We start from the raw sequence: 26,862 nt of genomic DNA, 5'->3' as shown, positions 1-26,862 counted from the left end.
AGTTTGGGGTTTTTGCAAGGTGAACAATACAATACAGACACACTTTATAAGATTATTTTATAATCACTCAGGAATCGTGTGCAATGAGTGCAAGAAATCTGTCCACACACTAAAGATCAAAGAATCCAGTTGAAAGCCTAGATCCTAATATCCTTCATGGGTCCAGCAGAACACCTAGAGCCCATAACAGTGCTTCTTAGAAATTCAACTGGAAGCCTACAGCCCACCACAATGTCTCATGCAAATCTGTTTCACGGATCTGCACTGGGAAGGCCCAAAGGTCAGTGGTGGAAGAGAGAAAGTCTGTGCCTGCGGGATGAAGGTTCTGTGTCAGCAGGCTGAGGGATCTGCTCTGGAGCCAGAAGGCAATGCTTAAGGTAAGACCAGACCTTTCCCCAAATGTACCACAACCATCTCAGCGGTAGTGAGGTCCCGAGCTCCTCCAGTGACGAGGAAAGCTGAGTTCCCATCAGGAAAGCCAACGGAAAGCCAAGCTTCTCCAGGAGGCTGAGCAGTGCACCGGGTTCCCCTCTGGAGCCAGGAAGTAGAGCTTAAGATGAGCACCAGAGTTCCCCCAAAGTGAATGGTAGCCATTCTGAGTGGCAACAAGGTCCCAAGCTCCTTGGATGAGAACAGCCAAGTTCACCAGGAAAGCCAGCCTGATGAGGTCCTCCCACAGAACAGCCCAAGAGAACCGGCAGCTTCTACAGAGAGCTTCCCTGACAGCCTCTCCACACACAGCTTCTCCGTTCTGTCTTGTGTGCCGCTGGCAGCAACCCTCAGGTGGGCTCCCTCACCCAGCACCATGCTAGTTCGGGTCAGCTGGGTGTAACAAGCTGGCCGCTCACTAACAGTCCCCTACACTTGGTTACATACTTTTGCAGGCTTACACAAATATTTCTGTAATATGAACCCTAGCAGTGACAGAGCTTGTCGCAGGATTTGTGTTTAAAACAATGATATCATTAAAAACACTTGTTCAGGAAAAGAAACAAACTATTTATTGGTGCCGAGGACTGAACCCAAGGCTTTGCTCATGCTAAGCGGGCACTTTACTACTGTTTCTTGAAAACAGGGTTCTGCTGAGCAGTTCAGGCTGGCCATTGTATTTATATTCTGTGGTTCTAGTTCTAGATTTTCATTTATTGATCAATTTGTATTGTTTTTATCTGTTTTAATTTGTGGTCTGTTTTAATATGTAGTGGAAGTAATCCTTACTTCCCCCAGATCTAAATTACTAATATTTTTCCCAAAACTTCCTATCAGTTAGATTTTTCTAGATGAATGTTAATATCATTTGATTGTGTTCCCATAAAAAGTTATCTTGATAGCATCATTAAATTTCTAGGTTAGTTTAGAGGACAAACCCAGAGGGGTAGCCAGTGGAGACGGGCAGAGGAGGTGGGGTCTGCCCCCAGCAGCGCATTGTTTCGAGCAGATCACAGTAAGGATTTGAATACATCGAAATGCAGGTATTTTTCATTGGTAATTTTTTTTTTTTAAATTTCAGAGAAGAGGCATTAGGCCTGCATATTTATTTACGAACATATCTAGTATGCCATGTGAATTTAAGAGTTTTATCTGTTTCCAAAGAGCTTCACCTCTTGATAAATTCTGTCTATCTGTGAAAAGGGATGAATTAAAATATCCTTACTTCTTAAGCAGTTGGTATCGTACTATAAAGAAAGTGGCTGCAAAACCAGATCCAAAGTGCAGCTCATCATGGCCAGCAACCGCCACTTGTTTTCCACAGAAAACGGCAAATTCTTCCCGGCGCCCTGCTTGTAGTGGCTGTGACGCACCATGGAGGTTGTAAACCTCTGGATGCTCTGCCCCAACATGCTGCTGGTGGAAGCTCTGTGAAGGGGCAAGAAAGGGCCGCAAAACTCAACCCTGCCCCCACTCACAACCTTGTCTTTCTAGAGGAAGAGGCCGCAAGGCTTTCATTGGTAATTTTAATTTTCTACTTAAATAACACTTTCAGATACATTGGAGGGTGCCAATTGGAAGGACTGCCTTGAGCAGCATGGACTCAGCTAGGCGCTAGGAAAAAATGAGTTATTAATGTTAAGCCTGAGAACTTGTTTGGAGGCTTGAGTGGGGAAGCACAGCTACGCATCACGTACCTTGAGGTCAAAGGTTGTCCTCTTCAGGCACACAGCTTCAAGAGGGACACACTTGGAGAGTTGAGGGAGGAAGGGGACACCTACCAGCCAGCCAGATCAGCCAAAGCAACCCTGGGGATCAGTCAGTGACAGATGTCACAGCCAGATCACCTCTGGAAAGTGCAATGTCTTTTTTGTCTAAATCTTTAGAATCTTTCTTTAGACTAGCACAGCTCCACTGAGAATCACTTTTTTCATGTCTTCATTTTTATGAGATCCTTGAGTGCCTTGGATGTTCTGCCAGGATCAGGACATGTGTTGACTCTTTAAACCAGAGAACTGTGACAGTTGGGACTAAGATCGTGGCCTGTTGAGTCAGCCACTTAGCCCCGTGACCACTTGTGCTGTGTGTGCTGACATGTCCTTCCCTCCTTTCTCGTGTGTGCATGAATATAGACACATATATGAGAAATTTTGTTAGCTAAATGTCTTAGTGAATTTCAGCAGAGAAAAGCACCTCCTAAAATGCTTAATAGGTGCTGATCCCCACAGAGACTGTGAACAAGGCATTTGGCAGCTAACTGAAATTTATTTACTGTTAGTCTTGCTGCCTGTTGAAATTTACTTGGTTAATAAATGCAGAAGATTCCCACTGTTAACCATACAGTATTACCAAAAACTAAGAAAAGCATCTTTATGAGCCTGTTCCTAGACCCTTAGCTTCTGCTGACCCTGGCTCACAGCAGCGTTCACAGAGGCCCAAGATTCTTGGATTTGAGTCCCTAAAGACCTGGATTGTGAGGTTTAATGGTGTAAGATGCAAAGTCTCCATATTTTATGTTTTTTCTGAGTCCTATCAGGATGTAGTGCAAATAGATTTCTTCTAAGACCAAAGAAGCAAAAAATATGTTCCTCCTCTGTACAGCAGAATCACTACCAAAGCAATTATTTTGGATATTCAATGTAACTATGTGTAGTATCAACTAGATCTATTACATAATTCATTGATGAGATTACAATATAAAGAATGAAAGGGCCGGCCAGGTAGCTCAGCAGACTAAAGCCCTGTTTAGGCAGGCACAGGGATTGGGGTTCAATCCCTGGAGTGCCATGCCAGCCCCGCCCCTGGGCACGCTGAGATGGCAACTGAGACTGGGCATGGTGGTGTGCACCTGTAATCCCAGCGCTTGGGAGGCTCAACACAGAAGGATCACCACGAGTCCTATGTATGTAGTGATCGGACTCGTAGTGAGACCCTGTAGACCGTGTACTAAATACATTTAAAAAAAGTGATAAAAAGATGGGTCTTCTTTCGTATCACCCGACGGCTCCCTAAGCGCTTGTCTAGAACCGTTTCCTAAAAAGGACGTGGCGAGCTTTCCACCCGCAGTAGTGTCCTGCCGCCCTGGCGCTTTCCAGCACAGGTCTCGTACCCCACAGCTGCCAGGCGCTTGCGCCACCCCTGCTCCCAGGCAGTGCAGAGCCCTGGACTCACGGCATCATGGACACTATTTTACTTAACAGGCTGGTTTTTCCAGTTTATTACTGGAACAAAATTGGAAGAAAGGTTTCCAGGAATTGACAAAGAGGTATGGGGGAGGAGACAGCAGACAGGACAGAATCACTAGGTGCGGACTTACCCTGCTAACGCCAAGCCTGGGACTCCTCCAGAACTCCTTACAGGCATGGTCCTATTGCATTTTTGGTTTAGTCCTGTGCACTGATTGCTCATGATGATCCCAAATCATCAAAGAAATGTAACATTGCATTTAGAATATGGTTTAATGAGGCCAATGGGCCATGTTTTTAAGTCACAAAAAAGATAACACTTGCAAACTTCTATAAAAGTGACTAGACGGCACTTAAACCCAAGTGGCTTCATTCTGAGTTGATTTGGTCTCTTGAAGTGTAGCAGGAGCTCGGTACAAAAGTGAAGTTCTGTTAGCTGGAGAGATAGCTTGGTGGCCTGAGCGCCTACCTGGTTAGTGCAAGGACCTGGGTTCGATCCCCAGTACTGCATGCCGTGCAGGCTCCAGAACCTAGGCACGCCTTGCTGGCCACCAAAATTGGGCATGGTGGTGTATGCCTATAATCTCACAGCTGGGGAGGCTGAGCCAGTCCACTATGAGTCCGAGCTCATAGCAAAACCCTGTACCAAATAAATAGATAAAAATAGATTTAAAAAAATTAAAAAAAAAAAATTTAAATGAACTTCTGGCTGGGTATGGTGGCACATACCTGTAATCCTAGCACTCAGGAGGCTGAGGCAGGAGGATCACCGTGAGTTTGAGCCCAGCCTGAACTACATAGCTAGACCTTGTCTTTAAAAGGAGAAGAAAAACCTAGGGTGCAGAAAAAAAAAAATGACCCTCCACAAATTTTCTGTAACAATATATACTGTTTAAGCTCCATTTTCTCTTACAGCATTGCCTTTGCTATCTTCTTTATGGTGCCCCAGACGAATATAAATTTAGCCACATCTCCCAGCTGGCCTGTGCGTTATCTGTGCCCGAATACTCTAAACCAGTTTCAAGGCCTGAAGTTAAAAATAGCCCATTGTCTAGCCACCTACACAAATGGCAGCTGCCTTGGTTGGCACAGAAATCTGCAGTGGGGATACATTCGGCTCCCTGCTTACTGCAGAGCCAAACTCGGGTTGGGAAACGTGTTGAGGGTGTGCAGAGGGGGACAGAACCAGTAATGTTGCCATGGAGGAAGGAGGTCGTCAATCGTTTTTAAAAGACTAAATCAAAAGCCTGCTCTGGCATTCTATGGGGAGTATTAATCCCTCATTCACAATTTTAATGGGTTCTTTTTCTAAAATTTCATTAATGTAGGACCATCAGTTGTATGTGATTTCAAGAGGTCTTTAAATACAATTTTATAATCATACTGTTAAGAATATCAGGGGCCGAGGAGATGGCTCAGTGGAATAAGCACTTGCCTGGCAAGTGCAAGGGTCTGAGTTCAATCCCCCCCGGTTCCGCCAAAAAAAAAAAAAAAAGAAAAAAAAGAAAAAATCAGACAGTGAATAAGAAGGGAAGTGGAACTTGAAGGACAATCCCCTCCAGCCCCAGCCCATCCCATCCTCACAGAACTTTTTGTTCTGGTGCAGATGAGATGGGCAACTGCATCCTGCAGAGGGTTGGTGGTGTCCCCTTCTCGCGGGATGCATGAGGTGCTGTCTTCCTTGAAGCCTAGTTGCTGCTCCGGCTTACCTCTGCCCCCGCTCCCCCACACTGCTCCATTTCTAAAGCCTGAGCCCCTCAGCCACATGTATAAAGCTAGAGCCCTCCTTTGTTCTGACGCCCAGCACTGTGGACATGGCTCAGCTGGGTCAGTGTGCATCTAAAACCCTGGAAAGAAATCCTCCTTTTTCCCCATGCGTCTCTCTGATCCCTTGTACTCTACAGCAAAAGTAAGAAACTCATTCTCTCCCTAAACTCCCAGTTTTATTTCCTAAAATCACTTAAGCTATCTGTGTATCTTTTCAGAAAATATATATGCCCTGTAATAAGATACACAAAAGTGAGGTCACACTGGGTGTGTTGTTGGGTATCGTGTTTCATTCAGTGTCTTAGAAATGATCTGCCTCGTTCTTCTCACTGGTTTGTAGAGTATTATTAATCATTATATGCTAAGATTCGTCCCCTTGAGGGTGTCACTGATCAGTGGCCCTTATACATGTGTGGTGGAAGAGTGAGTCATCTGTAAACTCCCAGCAGTCAGAAGGTAAGTGCTTTTAGAATACGCACAACTTGGTAGACACGGTCTCCAACTTGGGATGGTGGCATTTTTTTCAACTTTATGATGGCCTGAAATGCATGTGCATCTCATAGTGGTTCTACTGTGAGTTTTTATCTTTTCCAAGGCTGGTGCGCTAGGCAGTCTGATGCTGCCTGCCGCTCTTGTCAGTGGAGGCTTTGCCAAGCAGCGATGTGGAGTAGGTTAGATTAATTACATGAATTTTCAATTTAAGGTTTCTTACTATGGATTTATTGAGATACAAATCCCATAAGCCAATGAGCATCAGTGTTAACAAATTTCCTTCCAATAAGTTCAATTCCTAGTACCGAAAACAAAGAGACAATTTTTAAAAAACAAAAATCTTTTTAAAAAATTTCCTTCCGGAAAGGTTTCATCAGCTTACATTCCAACTATATGTGAGAGTAGTACTTCTCCCATCTTCACTGACACAAACTTTACGTTTTTCCAAAGTAATAGATAAAAGTAAATTTTATTGTTTTGGTTTGGTTTCTTTTGGTTTTAAGAATCAGGGGATCTTTTATTCCCACTTAAACACTTTGTGTTACCCTGTTAAGATTTAAGTGTTGTCTTTAAAAGACATCTTTCTGAATTGTGTAATAAGTAAAATATTTGGGGTAGGGTGCTGATCGAGTTTTCTTTGCATATTTTTTTCTTTTTAAACGTGGCTTCCTTGGGTTAGTACTTCAGGCGATTCCTCCACCTCTTTGCTTTGGCAAGGTCTTCTGCAATCGCTCTAATCATTTGATCAGTGGTCTTTTTCAAAATGGTTGCTGTCTTCAGGGCGTGATCCAGGGCTGAATTTAAGATCTACAGAGAAAAAGCCCGCATGTTTTAGTTACATAAACTAAGGTTTCTGAGAGTTGGCTTCTCACATTATTAAATATTGCAAGGTGGAATTTTTGGAGCATTCTGTTTGCCACACAGTTTATTTCTCGAGGATTAGTTTCCTAGGAAACCAGCCTGACACGGAATGTATGTGTTAGGGGAAGGGAGAGAAGAAAGATCAGCCGTGATTGATGAGCATGAATCAGAGGGTAGGTCAGCAGCCTGCGGGGATGTCTGCGTGCTGCAGAGAAAGGAAAAGCTCTTAGGGCCCTGCAGGGGGGGTGTGAAGACACAACCGTGGACAGGCGTGCAAGAAGAACACAGAATGTGTGTGTGTGTGCGAACGTTTGAAAGTGACCTGGGCCTGGTGTTCGTGGGAAGGAGAAAACCACTGGCAGTCCTAACCGCAGAGTCGCTTGCTGCAGACTGCTGAGGCCCGGCCAGGGGAATCCTGCACGGGGGCGCCACCCACAGAACACTTTCTCCCGGCCATTTCCTTTGGAACCAATTTAGGACTAATACAAACCATGCGGCTGCTGAGGCTTTCTGTTAATGCCGGGTGCAGATTGTTGCTACCAGAACGTTTTCTCAACCCTAGACTGTAAGGACTTAAAAGCTAGTGCTTTCCGTGATCCTGAAGACCACAGAATTCTTGTAGCAGAAGCTACAAGAATTCTGTAAGGACTTTTCTAAGTCCTCACCTTGGACTCCGTTTTTTCAATGGCACTGAAGTCACATAAAGATTTGCTTCCAGAAATCCTGCAGGCCTGGAGGCGGGGCCGGAGGACTGCAGGCTCTGCGCTGCGGGCGGTACAGGTCTTGGGATTTCTGTGGAAGCAGAAGCACATTGGTCATTGTGTAAGGCGCTCTTCAAACACACCTTCCAGCCCAGCTCTGCTCTGGGGGCTGTCCGTGCGGGGACAGGTGTCAGGACTTGGGCGCGCACAGCCTCTTCAGAGCACCCCCAAAACTGGCACCACGCCCATGACAGTTGGTCCTTCCACAGTTGGTCTTTTTCTTAGCAAGAAAAGGCAAAATCCCTGACAATTTTTATTTACTTTTTGTTATTTGGGGGCCAACATGCTACTTTGCATGTTTTAAAAAAACAAATGTACACTCAAAAAAACCTGGCAGTTGTTGGCATCTTGGTTTTTTGTCTTTTTTTTTTTTTCGGAACCAGGGATTGAACTCAGGCCCTGGTGCTTGCCCGCGAAGCACTTATTCCACTGAGCCATCTCCCCAGCCCCAGTGTTTTTTGGTTTTTTTTTTTTGTTGTTGTTGTTTTTTTTTGGTTTTGTTTTGTTTTGTCTTTTTGAAACAGGGTTTCACTATGTAGTTCAGGCTGGCCTTAAGCTCACTTTGTAGCCAGGCTGGTCTAAACCTCACAGTGGTCCTCCTGCCTCAGCCTCCCGAGTGTTGGGATTACAGGTGTGTACCACCGTACACATCTCATCTTGGACTGAGGTCATTTTAGGACCAGTGAACTTAGACAGCAAAAAGGCCAAAGCTGCAGGAAAATAGACACACTGCCTGAAGCAAGCAGGCTCCCCTGGACCACCATGTAATTAGGTCTCCGTGTTGGTGTCAGGAGTCCTGAGTCTGGCCTGGGCGGAGGGGGATCCAGGGCCTCTCTGTCACCCAGGCTGTGCATGGCATAGCTGTTGGGACCTAGGCTGCTCCTCCTTGTGACGCGCACTCCTGGAGTTAATGCTTTGCACGACCACCAGTACGTCTGTCCTGCAGCTCCCTCCACATCTTCCCTCTGCTGGCATTATTCTGGTACATACATAACTTGTGGGCAGCATCATCTTCAGGAAACTGCCCTTCAGATCCTGTGACCCCAGAGCCTCACTTAGCCCCTCTGCCTCTGCTACATTAGTTCTGCAGTTTAGCTCGTGAGATCTGTCCTCAAAAGGTGAAGTGGCTGCCCGGAGGCCCTACGTGATAGAAAGTTTGAGGGCCGGCCAAATAGTTCAGCGGATTAACACACCTGCTGAGGCAGATTCCTGGTTTGCGCTGGCCCCACCCCTGGGGCGCGCGCTGAGATACTGAGACTGGGCGTGGTGGTGCCTGTAATCCCAGCTCTTTGGGAGGCTGAATGTAGGCGGATCGTGAGTCCAATCTACATAGTGAGACCCTGTAGGCCCTGTAGACCCTTACTAAAATACAAATAAATAAATAATAAAGTTTGGCAAGGTGTGGCCGTGCGGTCCCATGGACAGAGCAAGGGCTTCAGACTGTTCTGTCTCCAGCCCGCCAGTGAGCCGCCACCTTCCACAGTGCAGCCAACTGTATTGAGTCAGTTCTCAGCGAATTAAAACCTGTCTCACTCCCCTTTTACATAGGGGTAAGTGGAGGCAGACAGGTTAGGTAACACCGAAGAACACAGAACGCTAGATGGAAACCCAAGAAGCCTCGTCAGGTCACATTTTCAGCACTGCGCTGTGCTGTGGGTAGTGGGTCAGGCCGAGTCCGAGAGGAGGGCCTGAAGGCTCCTCTGCTCTGCTGTGCTGCGCCCTGCCTTGCGCTCCTCTAACCCATTTCCCGTTCCTCAGCAGCTAGAGCGTTCCTGTAGCGCACTCCAAGCCCCTGATGTTAACTTGCCGAGGCTCTTTGTGACTCCAAGTCCTGTCCTGGCGTCTCCTCTGGTTCATTCACACTCGCGAACCCCCAGGGTAGCTCTGTAGAACTCTGTATTTTCCCTTCTTAACAGTTTCAAAGACCATGTGCTCTTCTATCAATAAAGCAAGCGCAACACGGGCAGAGATGGTTAACTTTGTCATTGGATCTTTATTTTTGCGGAACCGGGGATTGAACTCAGACCCTTGCATTTGCCAGGGAAGCGCTTATTCCACTGAGCCATCTCCCCGGCCCCTGTCATTGGATCTTTAGTACCTAGCAAAATATCCTGCATTTGATACTCAAATGTTTGTTTAATTGATGAGTGAATGATGCTGTGTAATCCCAGCACTCAGGAGGCTGAGGCAGGAGGACTGACATGAGTTTGAGACTGTGAGGGCTACATAATGATCTCAAGAACAGCTGAACTACACAGCAAGCTCCTATATCAAGACCAAAAAAAAAAAGTAAATTATTAAAATATTTAGAAAGGGTTCATTTAATATCATGGCTTTTCTATTGATGGTCTAGGTGGCTTGGGGTAGGTAATACATAAATAAATACAGTATTTACATCTCACCAGTGATTGGCTATCATGAATACTTACTTTCCTAGTGCAGGCTCACATTCATCTTCAAAGGACTGTGAATTCACTCCATGGGAACACAGCTGTTTCAGTTTTGAAAAAGCTGAAAAATGTTACCTATTATTAAATTCAGAGCTCCAAAAGTGATCCCTACCTAGTTGGGTATATAACATTTCCTTTTCAGTATGAATTAAACATTTTCTAAAATTTTAATAATTATGTTTAAAAAAAGTAGCAGAAAACAAGGAATTTTCTATCAAGTTTTCTGAATTCATGAAAAAAAAATCAATTTAAAAGGAGTTTCATTAGTAGAAATGAGGCCAGGGGCCTGAGTGCTCGCTGTTGACATGTTGTCCAAATTCTGTGGGCTCAACTACTTCATCTGATATAAATGGATAATAGTTTTCAAGAGGTTGGTCATGGGGTCCTGAAATCTTCCTCAACTTTAGGAGCAAGGATTCTAGGAGTCATTAACAACTGTGTTATTCAGGCAATTCCAAAAAATAGACTAAACCAAGAAGAAAACTGTAGGAAAGTCACCATAGATGACAAGAAAGCCAGGGAAAGAGAGACAAGTCAGTGGTCAGGAAATCCACCTTCTCATTGTGAAGGCCCCTTCTCTACCTCCTCTTCCGTCTTGCCTTTCCCTTCTCTGTCTTCTCCTCTTTCTCCAGGTGCCCTGTCTTATTTGTGTCTGGCATACAAGCTTCACTTTCTTCTAGAGGGTCCCATCAGACAAGGGAAACTTGGAGCAAGTGCCCCTTATGTATGGACAGCAAGATGGAAGCCGAAAAGTCCAAATTTAGTCATGCTGACCACCTATCCCTGTGCAGTGAAAGAAAGGCCCCATGGAGCTCCATCTTAATTCTTTGGTAGTCTCCAAGTATAACTTTGGAATTTATTGAAAACATAGAAGCTCCAAAAGAGACACAAAGCCAGGGGGCTCAGTTCTAGGCCAGTCTACCAATCTTCACCATCAGACAAAGCACACCGTCTCCCAGACACCCACAGCCTCCTGCAACAGCGCACTCCATTTTCTGTCAGCTCCAGTTGCTAGACGCTTCCTTATCATCTCTGAGGAAAAGCTGCCTCCCTGTTAGCCACACACATTTTCTAAGGGTGCTCACATTTCAGTGACTGTTCTACTCCTCATACCTGTTTTGGAATAATGGTCTCAAAGACTGAAGAGATAGGAAAGAAATTTGCCCTGTAGCTTCTGCAGTCTTTGTGACCGTCATGCTTTGACTAATAGGTAGATCTGTCAGCTGCAGGCGGTTAGAGGTGGCACAGCTGAGGTCCCTGAGGTAAATAATATCCTTTAGTCTTGGGCCTGGGCATTTGTATAAGTACCGCGCGCTAACCGATTGCGCCACTGGAGCTTCTAGTAAAAGGTAAGAAACATCCTCCTTTGGTGTTCTATCCCCAGAGGGAAAGAGTTCTGAAGGGGTGAAAGAAAGGACAAGGCCATGTCAGAGAGCTGGCACATCTGTCATGCAGGGGCGGACTGGCAGTACTGTAGAGCCTTTTTTCTTCTCTGACTCCCGCAGCACACCTGGACCTTGTTGTTAACACTCACATGTTGCCTTGATTTTCCCCCATTGGGTAGAAGTCCCTCCCTCTCAAGTGGAAACCCCTGAGGGAGAAGCCATCTCTTAGTTGCCTTTATAAATGTGAGATTTAATTTTTTTTTCAAAGACACCCAAATTTTACACTGTGAACTAGCAATCTGTTGTCTAAGGAGTATAAGGAGTATTCATATGCTGACTTGGAGGAAGGAAAAAAGTAAAGCTTTGGGCATCGTGAAAAGTAACAGCAATAGCGGTGAGGGTTCAGTCATTGGTCCAGCCAGCATGCACGGTGTCTGCTGACTTGTCCCTAAGGCACGTACGGCACGTAAGCGCTTAAGACACACTCGGAATCCTTTATCCTGGGTTTTCACCCGGGCCCTGCTTGGCCTCTTGGCGTCCGGGTGTAGGGCTGAGCCTGGAGGTGTCTGCTAAGCGCAGGACCCCGAGGCCTAGACTGGGGTGGCGGGGCTCTCCGGGAGAAACCCCAGTGTCCTCCGGGTTTCCCACCCTGCGAGACAGGTTGCTGGCCTACGGGGTGGTACCGGTGGTGGTGCACTTACAAGGAGCAGAAGTTTTATTTTCATCTAAAGAGCCGGGCTGGACAAAGGCACCTCTTCTGCTGTGATTTAAGTAATATTGTCCTGGAGTGTCGTATCTGTAATGAAACTCTAAAAAGAAAAGGTTCAGTGCCCAGCTTTCGGCCGGGGACCCGCCGTCCCTCCGTAGGTCCTCCGAGGCCCCAAGTCAGCCTCACCTTGCAGCGGGTCCTTCCCGCGGACGCCTGGCGAGCTCTGCACCTCCGCGCCACAGTGCCCGCGCGTGCTGCTGCAACCCGAGCAGCTCAGTCCTGTGTCCCAGAAAGCGCAAGAGACACGAAACGAGCGTGAGTTTCTTGAGAGGCGCAATGTGGCGCGGAGCGCAGAGCTCTAGCGCGCTCGGCGGCGGCGTGCACCTCCTCGGGGAATTGCCCAGCAGTTACCAGCACACCGGTGACGTCTGGGCCACCCTCCTGAGAGACAGTTCAGTAAGTTACAGTCCTGATATGAAAGTTTCGGAACGTACCGAGGACCTCGAGATGCCGAATGGCGGGATCTGTGGGAATCTGACCCACTGAGTCGTCAGGGAATCTTGTATTTCTTGTTTTCCAGATTTGCTCTGAGGCATCCACTTTATCGCAGACTCAGTTAGGGCCAGAGCTTATGCTTTGCCATCCAGGCGACCAGAAAGGTCGTTTGTCTCTATGGGACATCCTTAAGCCCGTGTGAGGGCCCGAAGGCTCAGCTTGGCCTTAGCCTGAGGCTGGTGGCGCAGAGCGCAGGCCTCGCTCCTGTTGGATGCGTGAGGGGGGCCGGAGTGGGGAGCGCGCACCTCTGGGTCATCAGTGGGCCAGATGTGGGGGCCTGGGGTTGAAGTCTGGCTCGGTCACTGTGAGGGCCACGAATTCTTTTATTTGTTATTTTTTTTTTAAGTTTTTATTTATTGTGTGTGTGTGTGTGTGTGTGTGTGTGTGTTTGTGGCCGGCTCAGTCCACCAGGGGGCGGGCTGGCTGGCATGTGGTGCTGGGGGATTGAACCGCGGTCCCTGTGTCTTGCTAAGCTTGGTCTAAGTAGGCGCTTCAGACCACTGAGCCATCTCACCAAACCCTAGCCACGAATTCTTACATTCTTTGTGCTCTCTTTAAAAGGTGGGGCTCAGGCGGGGTGGGGCTCAGCAGTTAGAGGACTCCCCTGGCAGCAAAGCGTCCTGGGTTTAACCCCCAGGCCTGCAGCCCGGTTCCTCTCTCTGTGAACCTGGGCTGGGTTTAGTGACTCATTTCTAACAAGCTTTAATGATGGCATTAAACACCCCAAACTGGCCTATACTGACCCTGAGTCTTCAGTGCGGTGCTTTCCTCAGGTCAGTCGCTCAGGGGAAGCTGGCTGCCCTGTCATTGTGACACGCAAGCAGCCCACAGAGGGGCTCCAGGGCAGGAGCTGCCTCTCCCGCTGGAGCCAGGGGGGCGACCCTCCCTGCAAGCAGGGCCTGTCACCCCAGACAAAGCCCCGGCCCCAGACTGCAGCCTCTGCGGACCTGAGACAGCAACTGTAGGAGAGACACCAACCAAGCCTGCTCCCTGCAGTAGGCCGCTCCCAAACTCCTAATCTACAGAGACTGTGAGGTAACCCATGTTCCTGATTCTGAGTCAATATATTCTGGGATGTTTTGTTACACAGCAGTAGATAAGTAATGGCAGCTCTTGGCCCCTGGTGCATGACGCAACTTCATCTCTGAAATAAAGAGAGTACTTCCTACCTTAGGAGGGGGACATGATAAATGGGACATGCTGTGTCAAAGTTCTCAGTCTTTCCACTCTTAAAATTGAGAGCCCTAACGTGCTTCTGCGTGTGTGGCTTTGTCTACCAAATATCATGACATCCACCATTTTAGAGACCTGAGGAAGAAATCTATCCCCAAAATGGGGAAGAGCCAGTCAGTGCAGGTGGACTGGGAGAGAGATTTTGTTATATTAACGGCAAATCATTTTTATATTTAGATCTTCCCAAGACTCAATAAATAGTTTTGAGGATTTTATGTAGAGTTTTAAACTAAAACATTTTATTATGTCTTTTAAACATGATAAAGGCAAGTGGGGCATGGTGGCATGTGCCTGTGATCAGCCCTTGGGAGGCTGAGGCAGGAGGGTTGTTGTGAGTTCAAAACCAGGCTGGGCTACAAAGTGAGCTTGAGGCCAGCCTGAACTGCATAGCAAGATCTTATATCAAAAAGCAAGTAAAGTAAGAAAGAAAGGAAGTGGCTAGGGAATAAAAGCCAGGTGTGGTGGTACATGCCTATGCTCCCAGCTACTTGGGAGGCTGAGGCAGGAGGACTGCTTGAGTCCAGGCATTTAAGGATAACCTGGACAACATAGTGAGACCCTCTCTCTACATAAAGAAAAAAAAGGAATAAATAAAAATTATAAAATTAAATGCATGTTAACAGTGCTTAGATGAAAATATATTTTCTGAAATTAAAACATTGAGAACAGTATCATTAAAATTTTGATAAGAATCTTTACTGGCTGAGTAGCAGGCAGCTGGATTCTGTGGCTGGATCTCCAATCTATTGCAATATTGGCCTTGCTGGCAAGAAGGAAGACCCTGTGTACTCTCTGAATGATTTTAAGGGGACCTCAGACCCTCTGACAGCACTCTGACCCTCCTCTGATACAGCATCTGGTACAACAAGGGTTCAATCTACGAAGCCTATTGTTTTTTTTTTTTTTAATTTTTTTTTCTTTTTTTTTTAAACTCTTTTTTTTTAATATTTATTTATTTTTATTTATTACATTTATTTATTGTGTGTGTGTGTGTGTCCAGCTCAGCCCACCAGGGGGCGGGGCTGGCTGGCATGTGGTGCTGGGGATCGAACCGCGGTCCCTGTGCTTTGCCAAGCTTGTTTCAAGTAGGTGCTTTAGACCACTGAGCCATCTCTCCAGCCCCAAGCCTATTGTTATTACTTGAAAATGTACCATCTACCAAGAGGCGAGCGTGAACCGAGTGGGACCTAACTGTGCTGAGTGGAAGTGCGGCTCCAAGAGACAGGGAGGGGGAATGTGGGCGCTGTGCCTGCTCCCTGGCCACCAGCTCCCTCGGGGCTGGCTCAGAAGACATCAGGTTCCTCAGGGCTTTGCAACCTCAGGAGCTGCCTGCGCAGGCGGCCCTCGCCCACCCGCCCACCTCCACCCAGGCAGGCCTGCCAGGGGCCGTTGTACTGCTTATGCCACCTTTGGAGACAGGATCCCAGGACTACAGCCATCGAGTTGCATGCTCTCGTGCCCGCTGCTCTCCTCCCAGACCTTTGCTGCCATGAAACATTTATGAACAAAGTTGGTTGGCAGCCGCGCCCATGTGGCCTGTGACCTTCCCAGGTGCAGCTCTGGGTCATGCTGGGAGGAGGATGTTGGAAGATTGAGGACACCTCAGTCACAGAGGATGACTCTATGGGGTCCTCTGATTCCAGCTAGAGATAGGCACTGGCTCTTCACCCTGCTTAATCTTACTGAAATCTAATTAGTAATCCCATATATTTGGAAAGAGAAAACCCACAATACGTAACATGCCGGTCGAGGGCAGCAGCTAGCAAGCTGGGGCCCGCCGTGAGCAGAACCTGCAGAGAGGGCCCTGTAGCTCAGCGCCCGTAGCCCCAGCCCCTCCACCTACCAAGTGTTGGATCTTGGTGCAGCGCCTTTTCATGAATGATAATTGAAAACTTGCCACAGTTGATCCTCCTGAGACCTTTTCTCTCCATCTTTTGCTTCCTACAAAAAGGTGCATACAATCTCATAAAATCATGGGACATTTCTAATAGAGAGAGGGAAAGTAGTGGCAAACAGAAACATTAAACTTCCTGTGTCAGAGCCTGGAGCAGCGTAGGCCTGGCCTAGTGTCCTCAATGAAGAGGTCCCCCTGTCCTTCGGGAAGGGCTCCCTGTACAAAATCGCACGCAGCATAATCGGGCCTGATGAGAATGTTTGTAAAACAGTAAAATTAAATGTTTTGTTCCATAGAGGATAATAATCGTATATACATACATAAAATAGAAAATTATAGTATAAAACTATAAAAACTGATGTTTTCCTCATATCTGTATCTAAAAACCGGTTATCTGGGAAGAAGCTACACTATCCAGCAGTACCAGATCGCATGGCTTCAGCTAAGCATACAGCTGAATGAATCCAAGAAGCCCAAAATGGAGTAGTTTTGGTTGTACAGTATAGGGTCGCCAGGGGGCATCAGAAAGAAGCAAATACACTGGCACTGTCAAGCGACTTCTCTGACCTCTGTGTGGCTCCCGCCTCCCTCCCTCACAGAGATTCTCATTTCTCTAAAGGAATTGTAATTAATCACAAAGGCCTTGTCCAGTCCCCAGATAATCTGAGAGCCCCACAGCAGGGATCCTGCACAGGGAGGCTGATCCGTTCCCCAGGGCTGGGTCTGAACTGGAGGCGACGCACATCAGCACACTCATGCCCAGCTGTGTCTGGACTGGGGCTGTGTGTGCAGGGTGCCTGGCCTGGCGTTCACGGGTTGGGCCTGGGAGCAAGGCCCTCTCCTCCTAGAAAAATATGCCTCCTCTGAGTCATGCATTTTCTCACACTTCATTTTCTGTCTCCACCCTTGGCCTCTGCAGCGGTAGAACATCTGTTCTCCAAAGAAAACTTGGAACTCGGTCAAGTGAGTGCAGCCCTATGCATAAATCGGCCTGCTCTTTAAACTCCTTGCGCTGTGTACTCCTGTCCAAACATAACAGTGAGGGCAGTTCTGCTGGAGAAGGCTGTTTTTCACCAAGACTAAGTAGCCAAAGCGTGCTCTTAAAAGCAGCGATAGGCATCAAAATTAATATAAATGAATCTAAATGTTACTTACCGTATTTACACTTAGATAAATGTGTATTACTCATCTACAAATTACACATCAGTAAAGTGGATAAAAGAATGCACCCTGATCCGAAAGCTATGTGATCTTCTAACAGGACAGAGGACATACACAGCCCCTCTTCAGATAATTCCTCAGGAACTGCATGCCTTACCAGATCGCAACTCTTCATCCTCCCAGCAGGGAACCCACTGACTATGTTTGGCTGTGTTTTGCTTTCTGCCTCGTCCATTATGAAGGAGTACATTTATACCTGGGCCAGGAGCACGCCTGTAATCCCAGCCCTGGGGAGGTTGAGGCAGGAGGGTCCTTGCAAGTTTGAGGCCATTCTGGGCTACTTAGTGAGTTCAAGGGCAGCCTGAACCACATAACAAGACCTTGTCTAAAAAAAAAAAAAGAAAATATATTCAGGCTAGAACACTGGTGGTTCCTATGTTGGTATTTAAGTGGGTCTATAGGATCTAGACTAGAAATTTGGAAGAAAAACAGTCAGTACCTTAAATGTTTACTCAAAATGTTTTAATTTTAAATATCAATTTTACCTGGGTAGCCTTGAGCCTGGCACTCGATTTGGAGTTCACTTTCCTCATCTAGAACTCAAGTTTTCTATCTAGAAATGGGAAGTTGGAATAATTCAGTGGCTTTCTCTTATATATTTTGCGATTGAATCTTTCACTTGAAAGAAATTTCAACCAGTAGTTAACTTATAAAATAATTAAGATATGAGCCGCAGGTAGCCAACCTGGGATGAAATAATGTTCACAGATTTCTTTCCCCCATAAATCCTGGAATTATAGAACTCCAAGGGATGCATCCCTTTGTTGAATTCTTGGACCTAAGTGGTTCTGATTATTTATTGAAAACCATCACGTTTTACTGTGATCTCAAAGCTTGCTCAATGGAGGCATGACATCCCAGGGCCTGGTGAGGACTAGGTAATCGCTCTTGGTTGACTCAGGGATTTTTCCACCAACTCTTCTAAAACTCTACTTCCTCCCTATTTCCAGTCCCATCTGGACTTGGGTAACAGGTTGATCTGCCCAGAGTGGCAGAAGTCGTCTTACACTGCGTCCCTGAGCTCTTCCATGTGTTCTCTAACCAGAAGGCTCACAGCTGAATCCCTCTTGAACTAACGTCATCTCAAAGAGCCTTCCTCTGCCTTCCCTCAGTAAAGTATCTTCTGTCCCAGCCTTAATAACATGTACCAGAGACTTACTTCCACTTACTTCATACTCCTTATTAGTAATTGAACTTGTCTTGCTTATTTATTTTCTAGATTAATTAACATCTGTCTCTCCCAAAGGAATGTAAAGTCATGAGATTAGGGACTGTATTTGTCTCTTCTACCATTTTATTCCTGGAACCTAGCACCCAATCTGTCACATAGTTGGCACTTAATAAATCTTTGAATGAAAAAAAAAAAAATAGCAATTTTGAGACAAGTTCTCACCAAAGCCCAGGCTGGCCTCAAACTTCCGATCCTGCTGCCTCTGCCTCGCAGTAGCTAGGATTACAGGTGTGTGCCACCACAGACAGCCTCGACATTTTTATTGTTCTTTAAAACCCTCTTTAAAAACCCACATAAATGCAGGCTTTAACTCAATAAATAAAAACAGGAAGCCTGGCAGGACTGGGAGAGCGAGCTTCCGCGTGCCCATTCTGCGGGGCAGCACTGGGGACAGCAGGCCACACCGGACCACACCAGGAACTGGTAGCACAGCCTCCAGGGGCTTCTTCCTTAAGAGGCAGAAGCTCAGTTGCACACTGGAGCAAGTGCCCAGAAAATGCAGTCCCTCCGACGAACGACGAACGTTGTTCTCCGCTTCCCTAGAGCCCATCATCCCCGTCCCTGCGGGCCCTTGACCTCCCCGCAGTCACGTGAATGGGCCGAGGGCAGGATTTCTCTTTAGGGTTCCACGCCCAGCGCTGGGAGAGTTCTTGCTTAGGAATGGACCCGGCCCTGGAACGTGGGACCCAGCACGGGGCGTCTGCCCGCCTGCGGGAGGGAGCTGGTCCTCGCAGCTAGTAATGAGGAGCCCCATGGGGCAGGCTGGCCCAGCCCAAGGACGCCCGGCTGCGCTGCGGCTCCCCACCGCGGCGGCCTCGAGAGCCACCGGGGAGGCTCATTTGTGCCCAGCTGCGCTCCCGGGGTGCGGCTGTCGTGGCCGGCCGGGCGGAGGCTGGGCGTTACTTGAAAATCGCCCAGGGACTTTGATTCTCGCCCTTGCAAATCAGCCTCTGCTGAGGGAGGACCGCAAGCCGGGCCCTGCCCTGCCAGTGTGTCCGCGAGCTGTGCGGGTGCGTGCCCAGGTCACCCCGCCCGTCCCCGGGATGGTGCGTGCCCAGGTCACCCGGCCAGTCCCCGGGATGGTGCGTGCCCAGGTCACCCGGCCAGTCCCCGGGATGCGCGGTGCCCGCCGAGGCCACCCCACCCCACCCGGGGATGCGCCGCGGGGGCCTCACCATTCCAGGAGGCAGCGGCAGAAGGCACAGCCTGGACTCGGGGCCACCGTCGCAGCAGGCTCCGGGCTCCCCGATGCGCCGCTGGGGTCCACCTGCGCACAAGCACACGAGAGGGGGAGGTGGGACCCACCCGAGGCTGCCCGCGAGGCCCGGCGCTGCCCAGGCGCTCCCCACCCCCGCAGGGCAGGGCTTTGTCAGTGTCCCCTACAGCGAAGGCCAAGAGCCCATGCTAAGGCCTCGGCGTGGCCGGGGCTTCTGGGGCTTGGGCTGCAGGACAAGCTCCAGTCCCGCCTGGGCTTCTTCCTCCGGATTTTAAAATCTGGGTGCAAATGAGAGAACTCCTTTCCTTTTTCTTTCCCTTACTTTCAAATTATTCCACCCTCCTACCCGCGAGGATGAACCCTACCCCTGAACCCTGCCCCAGTCAGCAGGATAGTTTTTAAGTCAATCCCACCACCAGTTAGTGGAGTCCCAAAAGCTTTTCCAAAGAAATGTACTCAACTGTGAAATAAAAGAAGGTTTAGGGCATACCTCTGTCCGAAACAACTCTGCCCCTTTTAAACACAAAATAATTGTACTATTACTTTACCTAAAGGGCTGACAACTCCTACCAGGTATTTCTGACTGCGATTGCATGCCTCCCTTAAATAGAAAATATGTTTTTTTCTGCCATTATAAACAATGCTGGCATAAGTATCTTTGAACACAGAACTTTTTCCACATTTTAATTACTTCCAGAGGAAACATCTGGGCCAGAGGTCACCAACATGTTGGTGGGAGGATACTTTCTCCCAACAGCCAGCAACTAAGTGAATGGTTCAGTTCTACCGCACCTTTCACAGTACCAGGGATTGCTGCTTGGAAATGTTTTTAACTCAAGGGTTTTGTTAATTAAAGTTGGGTGATTGTGCTATTAAAGAAAAAAGTTTCTCCTTTTGCTGTTTATTAGCTGTATTTCCTACATGTGACTTTTTAGTTCCTATCCTTTGCACATTAGTTTTGTTTTGTCTTTTTGAACCAGTCTCACTATGCAGTTCAAGCTGGACTTGAACTTGCTTTGTAGCCCAGGCTGGCCCAGAACTGGCAGAGATTCTCCTGCTTCAGCCTCCCAAGTGCTGGCATGAAGGGCTTTGGTAATTTTTGTATTGATTGCTCCTTAGATGCTATTAGGTGGTCTTCACACAGTCTTTTTTTATCACTTCCTACCACCCTAGCAGGTTATCATTTCATTAATAACCTATCAGAGACTCAGGGAATTTAGGCAAATTGTCAAGGTCACATGGAAAGTACGTAGCTGAGCGTGGTCTGAACCTTTGCATCGTGGGTCCCATGCGTTGTTCGTAAGCCTAGTTCTGCTCCTTAGTGCAGAGAGTACTTGGTAAAATAAAGATATCAATACAGACATGATTTTCTCTTCATATTTTCTCAGTTGTCTGCCTTTAAAAAGCCAGCTGTAGTTTCTGCTCCGCGAATGTGAACGCTGGAAGTGTGAATGGGTGAAAGAACTAGTGACAGTAGGTTGAAGTTTATGAATAATCAAGCGTAGAAACAAGGCGAAAGCAGTTTCCAACTGTCACTTTAGCAGAAATGGAGCAAAAGGAACCAGGATCAGGGTGGACCGTAGTTGGAGATCCGGACTTTCCCGCATCCTGATGGGACCCAAAGGCCGGCTTTCCCTTTCTAATGGCCAGTTTGCCACAATGTTCACTACGAACGCTTGAGGCATTTCCTGCACTGCTAGAATTGTACTCTAAGGCAGTAATCAACTATGGATTAAAACTTGCAGGTAAATGCTGTTATCGGGAACCGTATTTGTAATATCAAAGACCTGGGGAAAAGACTAAAGCTCATCAATAAAAGAGCGTTTTGGGCTTTTTTTTTGAAGGTATTTGGTATAGGGTGTTTAAATGAATCAGAGTAGGGGCCAGGGAGATGGCTCAGTGGAATAAACGCTTCCCTGGCAAGCGCAAGGGCCTGAGTTCAATCCCTGGTTCTGCTAACTCAATCAATCAATCAATCAATCAATCAATCAATCAATCAGAGTATGTCCGCACAATGCAATATACACCCCTGGCATCCAGTGGGTAGAGTGGAGATATATACATTATCTCAACTGCTCATTAGAATGAAGCTGAAGGTTTATTCTGATGATGTAGAGAGATGGGCACAACATTAAGTGGAAAATATAAATCATCAAGGGCCAGCCAAATAGCTCAGCAGATTAAAGCACCTACAAGCAGGGGTGGGGGAACCCCTTCTGTGCTGGCCCCGCCCCTGGGGCACACTGCGACTGCAATTGAGACTGGGCAGGGTGGTGTGCCTGTAATCCCAGCTCTTGGGAGGCTGTAAACAAAATAAAACCATGGCATCTTCCCAATTTTATAAAAATACATGTGCAGGGGGAGAAACACTATAAAGATATACACTAAAATTTAGTAATAATTTTTCTCAGGGAAACTTTCTCCTTTATACTTTTCTCTGTTGTCCAATTTCTGTGGCAGTATCAAGTTATGATTTTAAAAACAAAGGTGTTCTTTCCCTCCATTTCTACCTGTTTTCTTTTATTGCCTCTAAGTTTACAGTGTTCCCTTGCACTTCACACTTAAAACAGATTTGCGTTAGCAGATTATCAGAGAGGTCTTCCACGAGAACAGACTTGTCATCTGCTCTGGTAGGTCTCACCTTTCTAAGCTATTTTCCTTTACAGAAAATCTTGGCAAACTGCAAACTTCTGTATAATCTTGCTGTCATTTTAGATCCAGGATTTTAATCCTAGTACTTCCAATTCATTCTAACACAATGAATAATAATAGCATAATCTCTAGAATCCTTGCTACTCAGAAGGCAGTCTCCAGGTCAGCACCTGCAGCTTGAGCAGCTCTGAGAAACTGGTTACAGAGAAATGTGGGGCTCAGCTAACCCAGCCCCAGGGGTTCGGGGCCTGCATTTTCGAAAGACTGCATGCTGTTCCTCGGTGCAGGGAAGTGAGAGAAGCTGCTCTAGGTCCAGGAACCCAACAAATTTCTCCTGAGAACTAAAGAGATAGAAAACATCACCAGCACTGATGCGGGAGCCTGGAAGGGGCAATAGCTTAATGGTAGGGCTGGAGCTTAGCAAGGAGGTGCCCTAGGTTCAAACATAAGAGCCACGTGTTCTGGAGGATGCCAGCTTCAGAATCACATTCAAGTAATTAACAGAATGAATCCAGAGCCACAGGTCACAGGAGATTGTCCCAGAATCAGAGGACAGCCTGATGTCCATCTGACCTGGCTGGTCCTTGTCAGCAGGACCTCTACCATTAGGTAAGTAATTTATACTTATGTACATACATACAAACATATATACATGCAAGTTTACATTTTAGAATCCGTTCAAGAGCCATGATGGAGACCCACTTTGCAAGCTTATTTGGCTTCTCCTTATCTGATGATGTCTTGGGAATTTCCCATGGTTCTCCTGTGGTCCAGGGTGGACCTGGGTGGGGGATGGTGTGTGGTCACTGGGCTTCTTTCTCCCCATTTCCTCCTCCACGGCTCCTGGGCCCTGCCCCAGGGTTACTCTGAACTTAGTCCTGCAGGTGTGAGTCAGCTTCTTAGGTGGACAATCCAGGGTCCTCGGGTAGGGGGCGGCACTGCCCAGGGCGCCCCTGTCACCATAGCCCTGCGCGAGCCTAGGGCTGGGAGGCTGGCCTGCTGCCCTTGGCTATCTGTGGATAGCACACACAGAAGGGCTGCAGTAAGGACTACTGCACGGGGAGGTGACTCGAAATCGGTCAGATCCCTAGTGGACCCTCAGGCACTGAGTCATCCTTCCTAGAGTCCCCTGTCCTCACCCAGCTCTGATCAGATGTCCCCTCTAGCCACCTCTGCCCTAGTAACGCTGCCCTCCTTGCTCAGGTCCCGCTACCTAATAGCCACGACAGCTAGCACCCAGGCAATGCACCAGCATGAGCCTGGCCCCGCTCTTAGGGCTTTACACGTGCTCATTTCATGTCTCGACAGCCCCAGGCGGGAGGCATGACCATCCCCACTGTCCACAGGAGGAAACGGGGGCACAGAGAAGGTGCTTACGTCTCCCGAGACCACAAACCGGTAAGGAACAGAGCTAGGGTTTGAACACAGGCAATGTGGCTTCAGAGCTGTGTGGAGCATGTTATGCCTGCGCAACACCGCGGCGTTCTGTATTCACAGTTCTTCATTACGTGTACAGAAGTGTAAGCGTCGTTTGTCTTCCTTGTTCATGCTGTAGCCTCGACAAGTGTCTAGCACATAGCACCAAGTCACGCTGAATAAATTAGACTAGCAGTGAGCTCTCTCCTCAGGGCCACTCAGCACAAAGTTATAGAATTATTACTTCAAAGAGTTGCCGTGAACAGGGACCAACTAGAGAACTGCAAATTTAGACCTGAGGCAGCTGTTGGGTACAGGGCCCAGGGCACCCACCTGACTCCCTCATGCCATCCTAAGCCAGTGCAGTTCAAGCCTAGCCAGAGGCTGGGCTGTGAGCCTCGGAGATTGCTGGCGAAGCACTGAGATCTGTGAGGTCTTCAGTGGCTCTGGGGTCTGCGTGTGGAGACTTCCCTGTGAGAGCCATTCAGTCAAACATCTGAGGTACAAAGACGAGTACCAGGGCACAAAGGCACATGAGACCCAGTGCTGTGGGAACGCAAAGTCAAGCTCCCTATCAAGAGTACATAAACACCTTACCTCTGACCCTGGTCCTCGAATGAATGAGATTTGGCCAGGCCACAAAATGTTGGGAGGAGGCGAACACCCTTCTTTGGAAGAGCTAATATCTATGTAATTATCTCAGCTTGTTCTTAGTTTGAACAAAAATCTCATTCAAGTTTTGCATATCAGTCTCAGGTTTTATCTTCAAATAGTGCATGAAACTGCTCAGTCAATTTAAGGTAATTATTTAAGTCTTCCAGGAAGATGGTGGAATGGTAAGCACCAGGATTTGGTGTCCAGACATTGGAAGACAGCAGTGAGGGGAAGAGAAGGAGGAGGGAGGTAGGTCTTTGGACCCAGGAAAGATCTGAAGTGAGACTCAGAGTTCATGGAAAGAGATAAGATAAGTATTCAGATGATTCAGTGTTTCCAAATTGAATTTTAATTTAATCTGAAATGTTCTCATAGTTCAGACCATGAAAATAAAACCAGATTGATTTGAAATTCCAATCCTGTATAAAAAGATAATCCAAAAGAATTTCACTTAAGAGAAGGAAAATGTGAAAGTGAATTCAGAGGAAATAACTACTAACTAAAAAATAGTGTGCTGTTTTTTATTTGGAAGATGGAGTGCAAGGCTATTAAGAAAGTCTTTTTTCCAGTCACCACCCACAAAAGTTTTGCTATTCATCAGTAATAAATGGTTCTTCAGTAGTTTCCTGGCTTAAACTGCATTGCTACACCCTGAGCTAGTCAGATGTTTCAAAATCCAACATTTGAAATGGCTTCCAGTTGTTAAAAACTGATTCCATTTTAAGCGAACTTTGCAAAGTTTTGTTTTCACAAAATAGTAAAATAGAATTCATAGTTCGCTGTGGTGGTACATGCCTAGAATTCTAGCACTTGGGCGGCTGAGGCAGGAGGATCACTGTGAGTTTGGTCAGCCTGGGCAACATAGTGAGTTCAAGGCCAGCCTGAACTACGCAGGCTAATAGATAAATAAATAAATAAATAAATAAATAAAGAATGAATAAATAAGCAAGTCGATGCATTAGGAGTCTACACATGCGCAAACACCACGTCTCCTGGCACAAAATTAGGCTTTAGGTTTCTCTATTACCTCATCTGAGGAGGAAGAGAATGCAGACGCCGTGTCCTCTGGGAAGGCTGGAGAATTCATGGGAAGGGAGAGAACTGAGGGGCATTTCCTTTCATCAGTTTTCTCTTTCATGTCTTCAAGTAGCATCTCCAGCTTGAAGATTTTACCTTCCACTTCTCTGAGTAAACAGAAACACAGAGGCACCTTCGGGGCTGCGCGGTCAGGGTGTAGCTAGTGGCGGCAGCCCTTGAATACAGCAGTGGTCCATCTTGTTCTGCAGCAGGCTGCAGACGGGAGGCATGACGGACACCTGGCTGGCGTTCTGGCGACAGTTTCAGCCCTAAGTCCTGAGCTATCCTGTCCATGTGCTGTGCAGTAGCTGTCTGTCCTTTGGTGACTCATTTGTCTTTCTGGGCCTTCTACTACACCCTAGGATGACAATGCCTCGTTTATCTGCATCTCATGATGTTGTGATCTCATTCTAAAAGCTGTGAGTTCATGGAAATAATTGTTATGCAAATTTTGAAGAGACTGAACTTAAAATATATGAATAATTAATGAGCTTCTACCCAACACTCATCTAAATAACTCTCAGTTAAATGGGTAATAAAATGGAAATTAGAGATAATTTATGACTGGACAGTAAGTAGCAAACAATATTTGAAAACCAAAGTAACAAAGTTAAACCAGTGCTTGGGAAAAGTTTATCTCTCTCTCTCTCTCTCTCTCTCTCTCTCTCTCTCTCTCTCTCTCTGCCTCCCCCTCCTTCTCTCTTTCTCTTTTTAAACAGAGATAGGGTTTTATTAGGTTGACAAAATCGCCTTGAATTCTTTGACTCACGTGACCTAATGCCTCAATTTCCTAGACGCTGGGACTACAAGCATGTGCCACTCTTCCAGCCAGCCTGAAGTTTTGTTTGTTTCTCAGTGCTGGAGGTGCAGTCCAGGACCTTGAGCATGACAAGCTGGCTCCATCACTGAGCAGTGTGTGAAGGCACTAATGCCAGGCATGGTGGCGCACCCCTGTAATCCAGCACTTGACAGGCTGAGGCAGGAGGATCCCTGCAAGTTTGAGGCCAGCCTGAACTGTCTAGTGAAACCCTGTCTCAAAAAGACGAAAGAAAGAAAGAAAGAAAGAAAGAAAGAAAGAAAGAAAGAAAGAAAGAAAGAGAGAGAGAGTCATCATTAAGAAAAAAGTTCAAAAATCAATAAGCTACATATTCATAACAAAAAGGCAGGAAAAAGAGTGCTTATAAAATAAATCTAGGAAAATAGAGAAATTATAAAATTAAGCAGAATAAATGAATTTAAAAGAATTTGGTCAATAGAATGAAACATTTTTTCAAAACATCTGTAAGAGAAATTCTGACCAAGAAATATAAATCACATTAGGAATGAGAAAGGAAAAATAACAAGAAAGGAAATTGAAACCAGATGAAACTCAACAGCTTTATGTAACACAGTTTAAAATCCAGGCAAAATAGGCAGGCTTCTAGGAAATACAAATTATTAAACTTTGTTGAAAAAGAGGAAGTAAGAAAACACCAGAAGGAAAAGACCAGGGAAAAGTAGAAAAGGTCATCAAAAAATCTACCCCTGAAAGGCACCAAGTCCAGGTGAGATTATAGGTGTGTTCTACTAAGAATTAGCTTGAAGGGGCTGGAGAGATGGCTCAGTGGTCTAAAGCACCTACTTAGAACAAGCTTAGCAAAAGCATCAGGGACCGCGGTTCAATCCCCCAGCACC

At 46.8% G+C, this 26,862-nt stretch overlaps 1 protein-coding gene and 1 pseudogene across 1 annotated transcript in view; both read right to left on the bottom strand.

The window, feature by feature from the left end:
- Window positions 1-1,650: 1,650 nt before the first annotated feature.
- LOC101576918 lies at window positions 1,651-1,841 on the bottom strand (annotated as a pseudogene).
- A 4,523-nt stretch (window positions 1,842-6,364) lies between these two features.
- The window catches only part of Aknad1 (AKNA domain containing 1), a 34,042-nt gene continuing 13,544 nt past the window's right edge, over window positions 6,365-26,862 (bottom strand). Inside the window, exons 6-13 of the mRNA XM_004636993.2 lie at window positions 25,139-25,290; window positions 19,349-19,440; window positions 15,671-15,768; window positions 12,226-12,318; window positions 12,032-12,139; window positions 9,925-10,006; window positions 7,400-7,526; window positions 6,365-6,680 (exon numbers count right to left, since the gene is read on the bottom strand). Coding sequence (XP_004637050.1) covers window positions 6,549-6,680; window positions 7,400-7,526; window positions 9,925-10,006; window positions 12,032-12,139; window positions 12,226-12,318; window positions 15,671-15,768; window positions 19,349-19,440; window positions 25,139-25,290 — 884 coding nt within the window. The 3' untranslated portion in view covers window positions 6,365-6,548. The remainder of the gene's footprint in view (window positions 6,681-7,399; window positions 7,527-9,924; window positions 10,007-12,031; window positions 12,140-12,225; window positions 12,319-15,670; window positions 15,769-19,348; window positions 19,441-25,138; window positions 25,291-26,862) is intronic.

This window comes from Octodon degus, unplaced genomic scaffold (assembly GCF_000260255.1).
Source record: "Octodon degus isolate 3935 unplaced genomic scaffold, OctDeg1.0 scaffold00084, whole genome shotgun sequence".
NCBI classification, from domain to species: Eukaryota; Metazoa; Chordata; class Mammalia; order Rodentia; family Octodontidae; genus Octodon; species Octodon degus.
The sequence above is the reverse complement of the archived record's forward strand: the minus strand, read 5'-3'. Positions and strand labels throughout refer to the sequence as shown.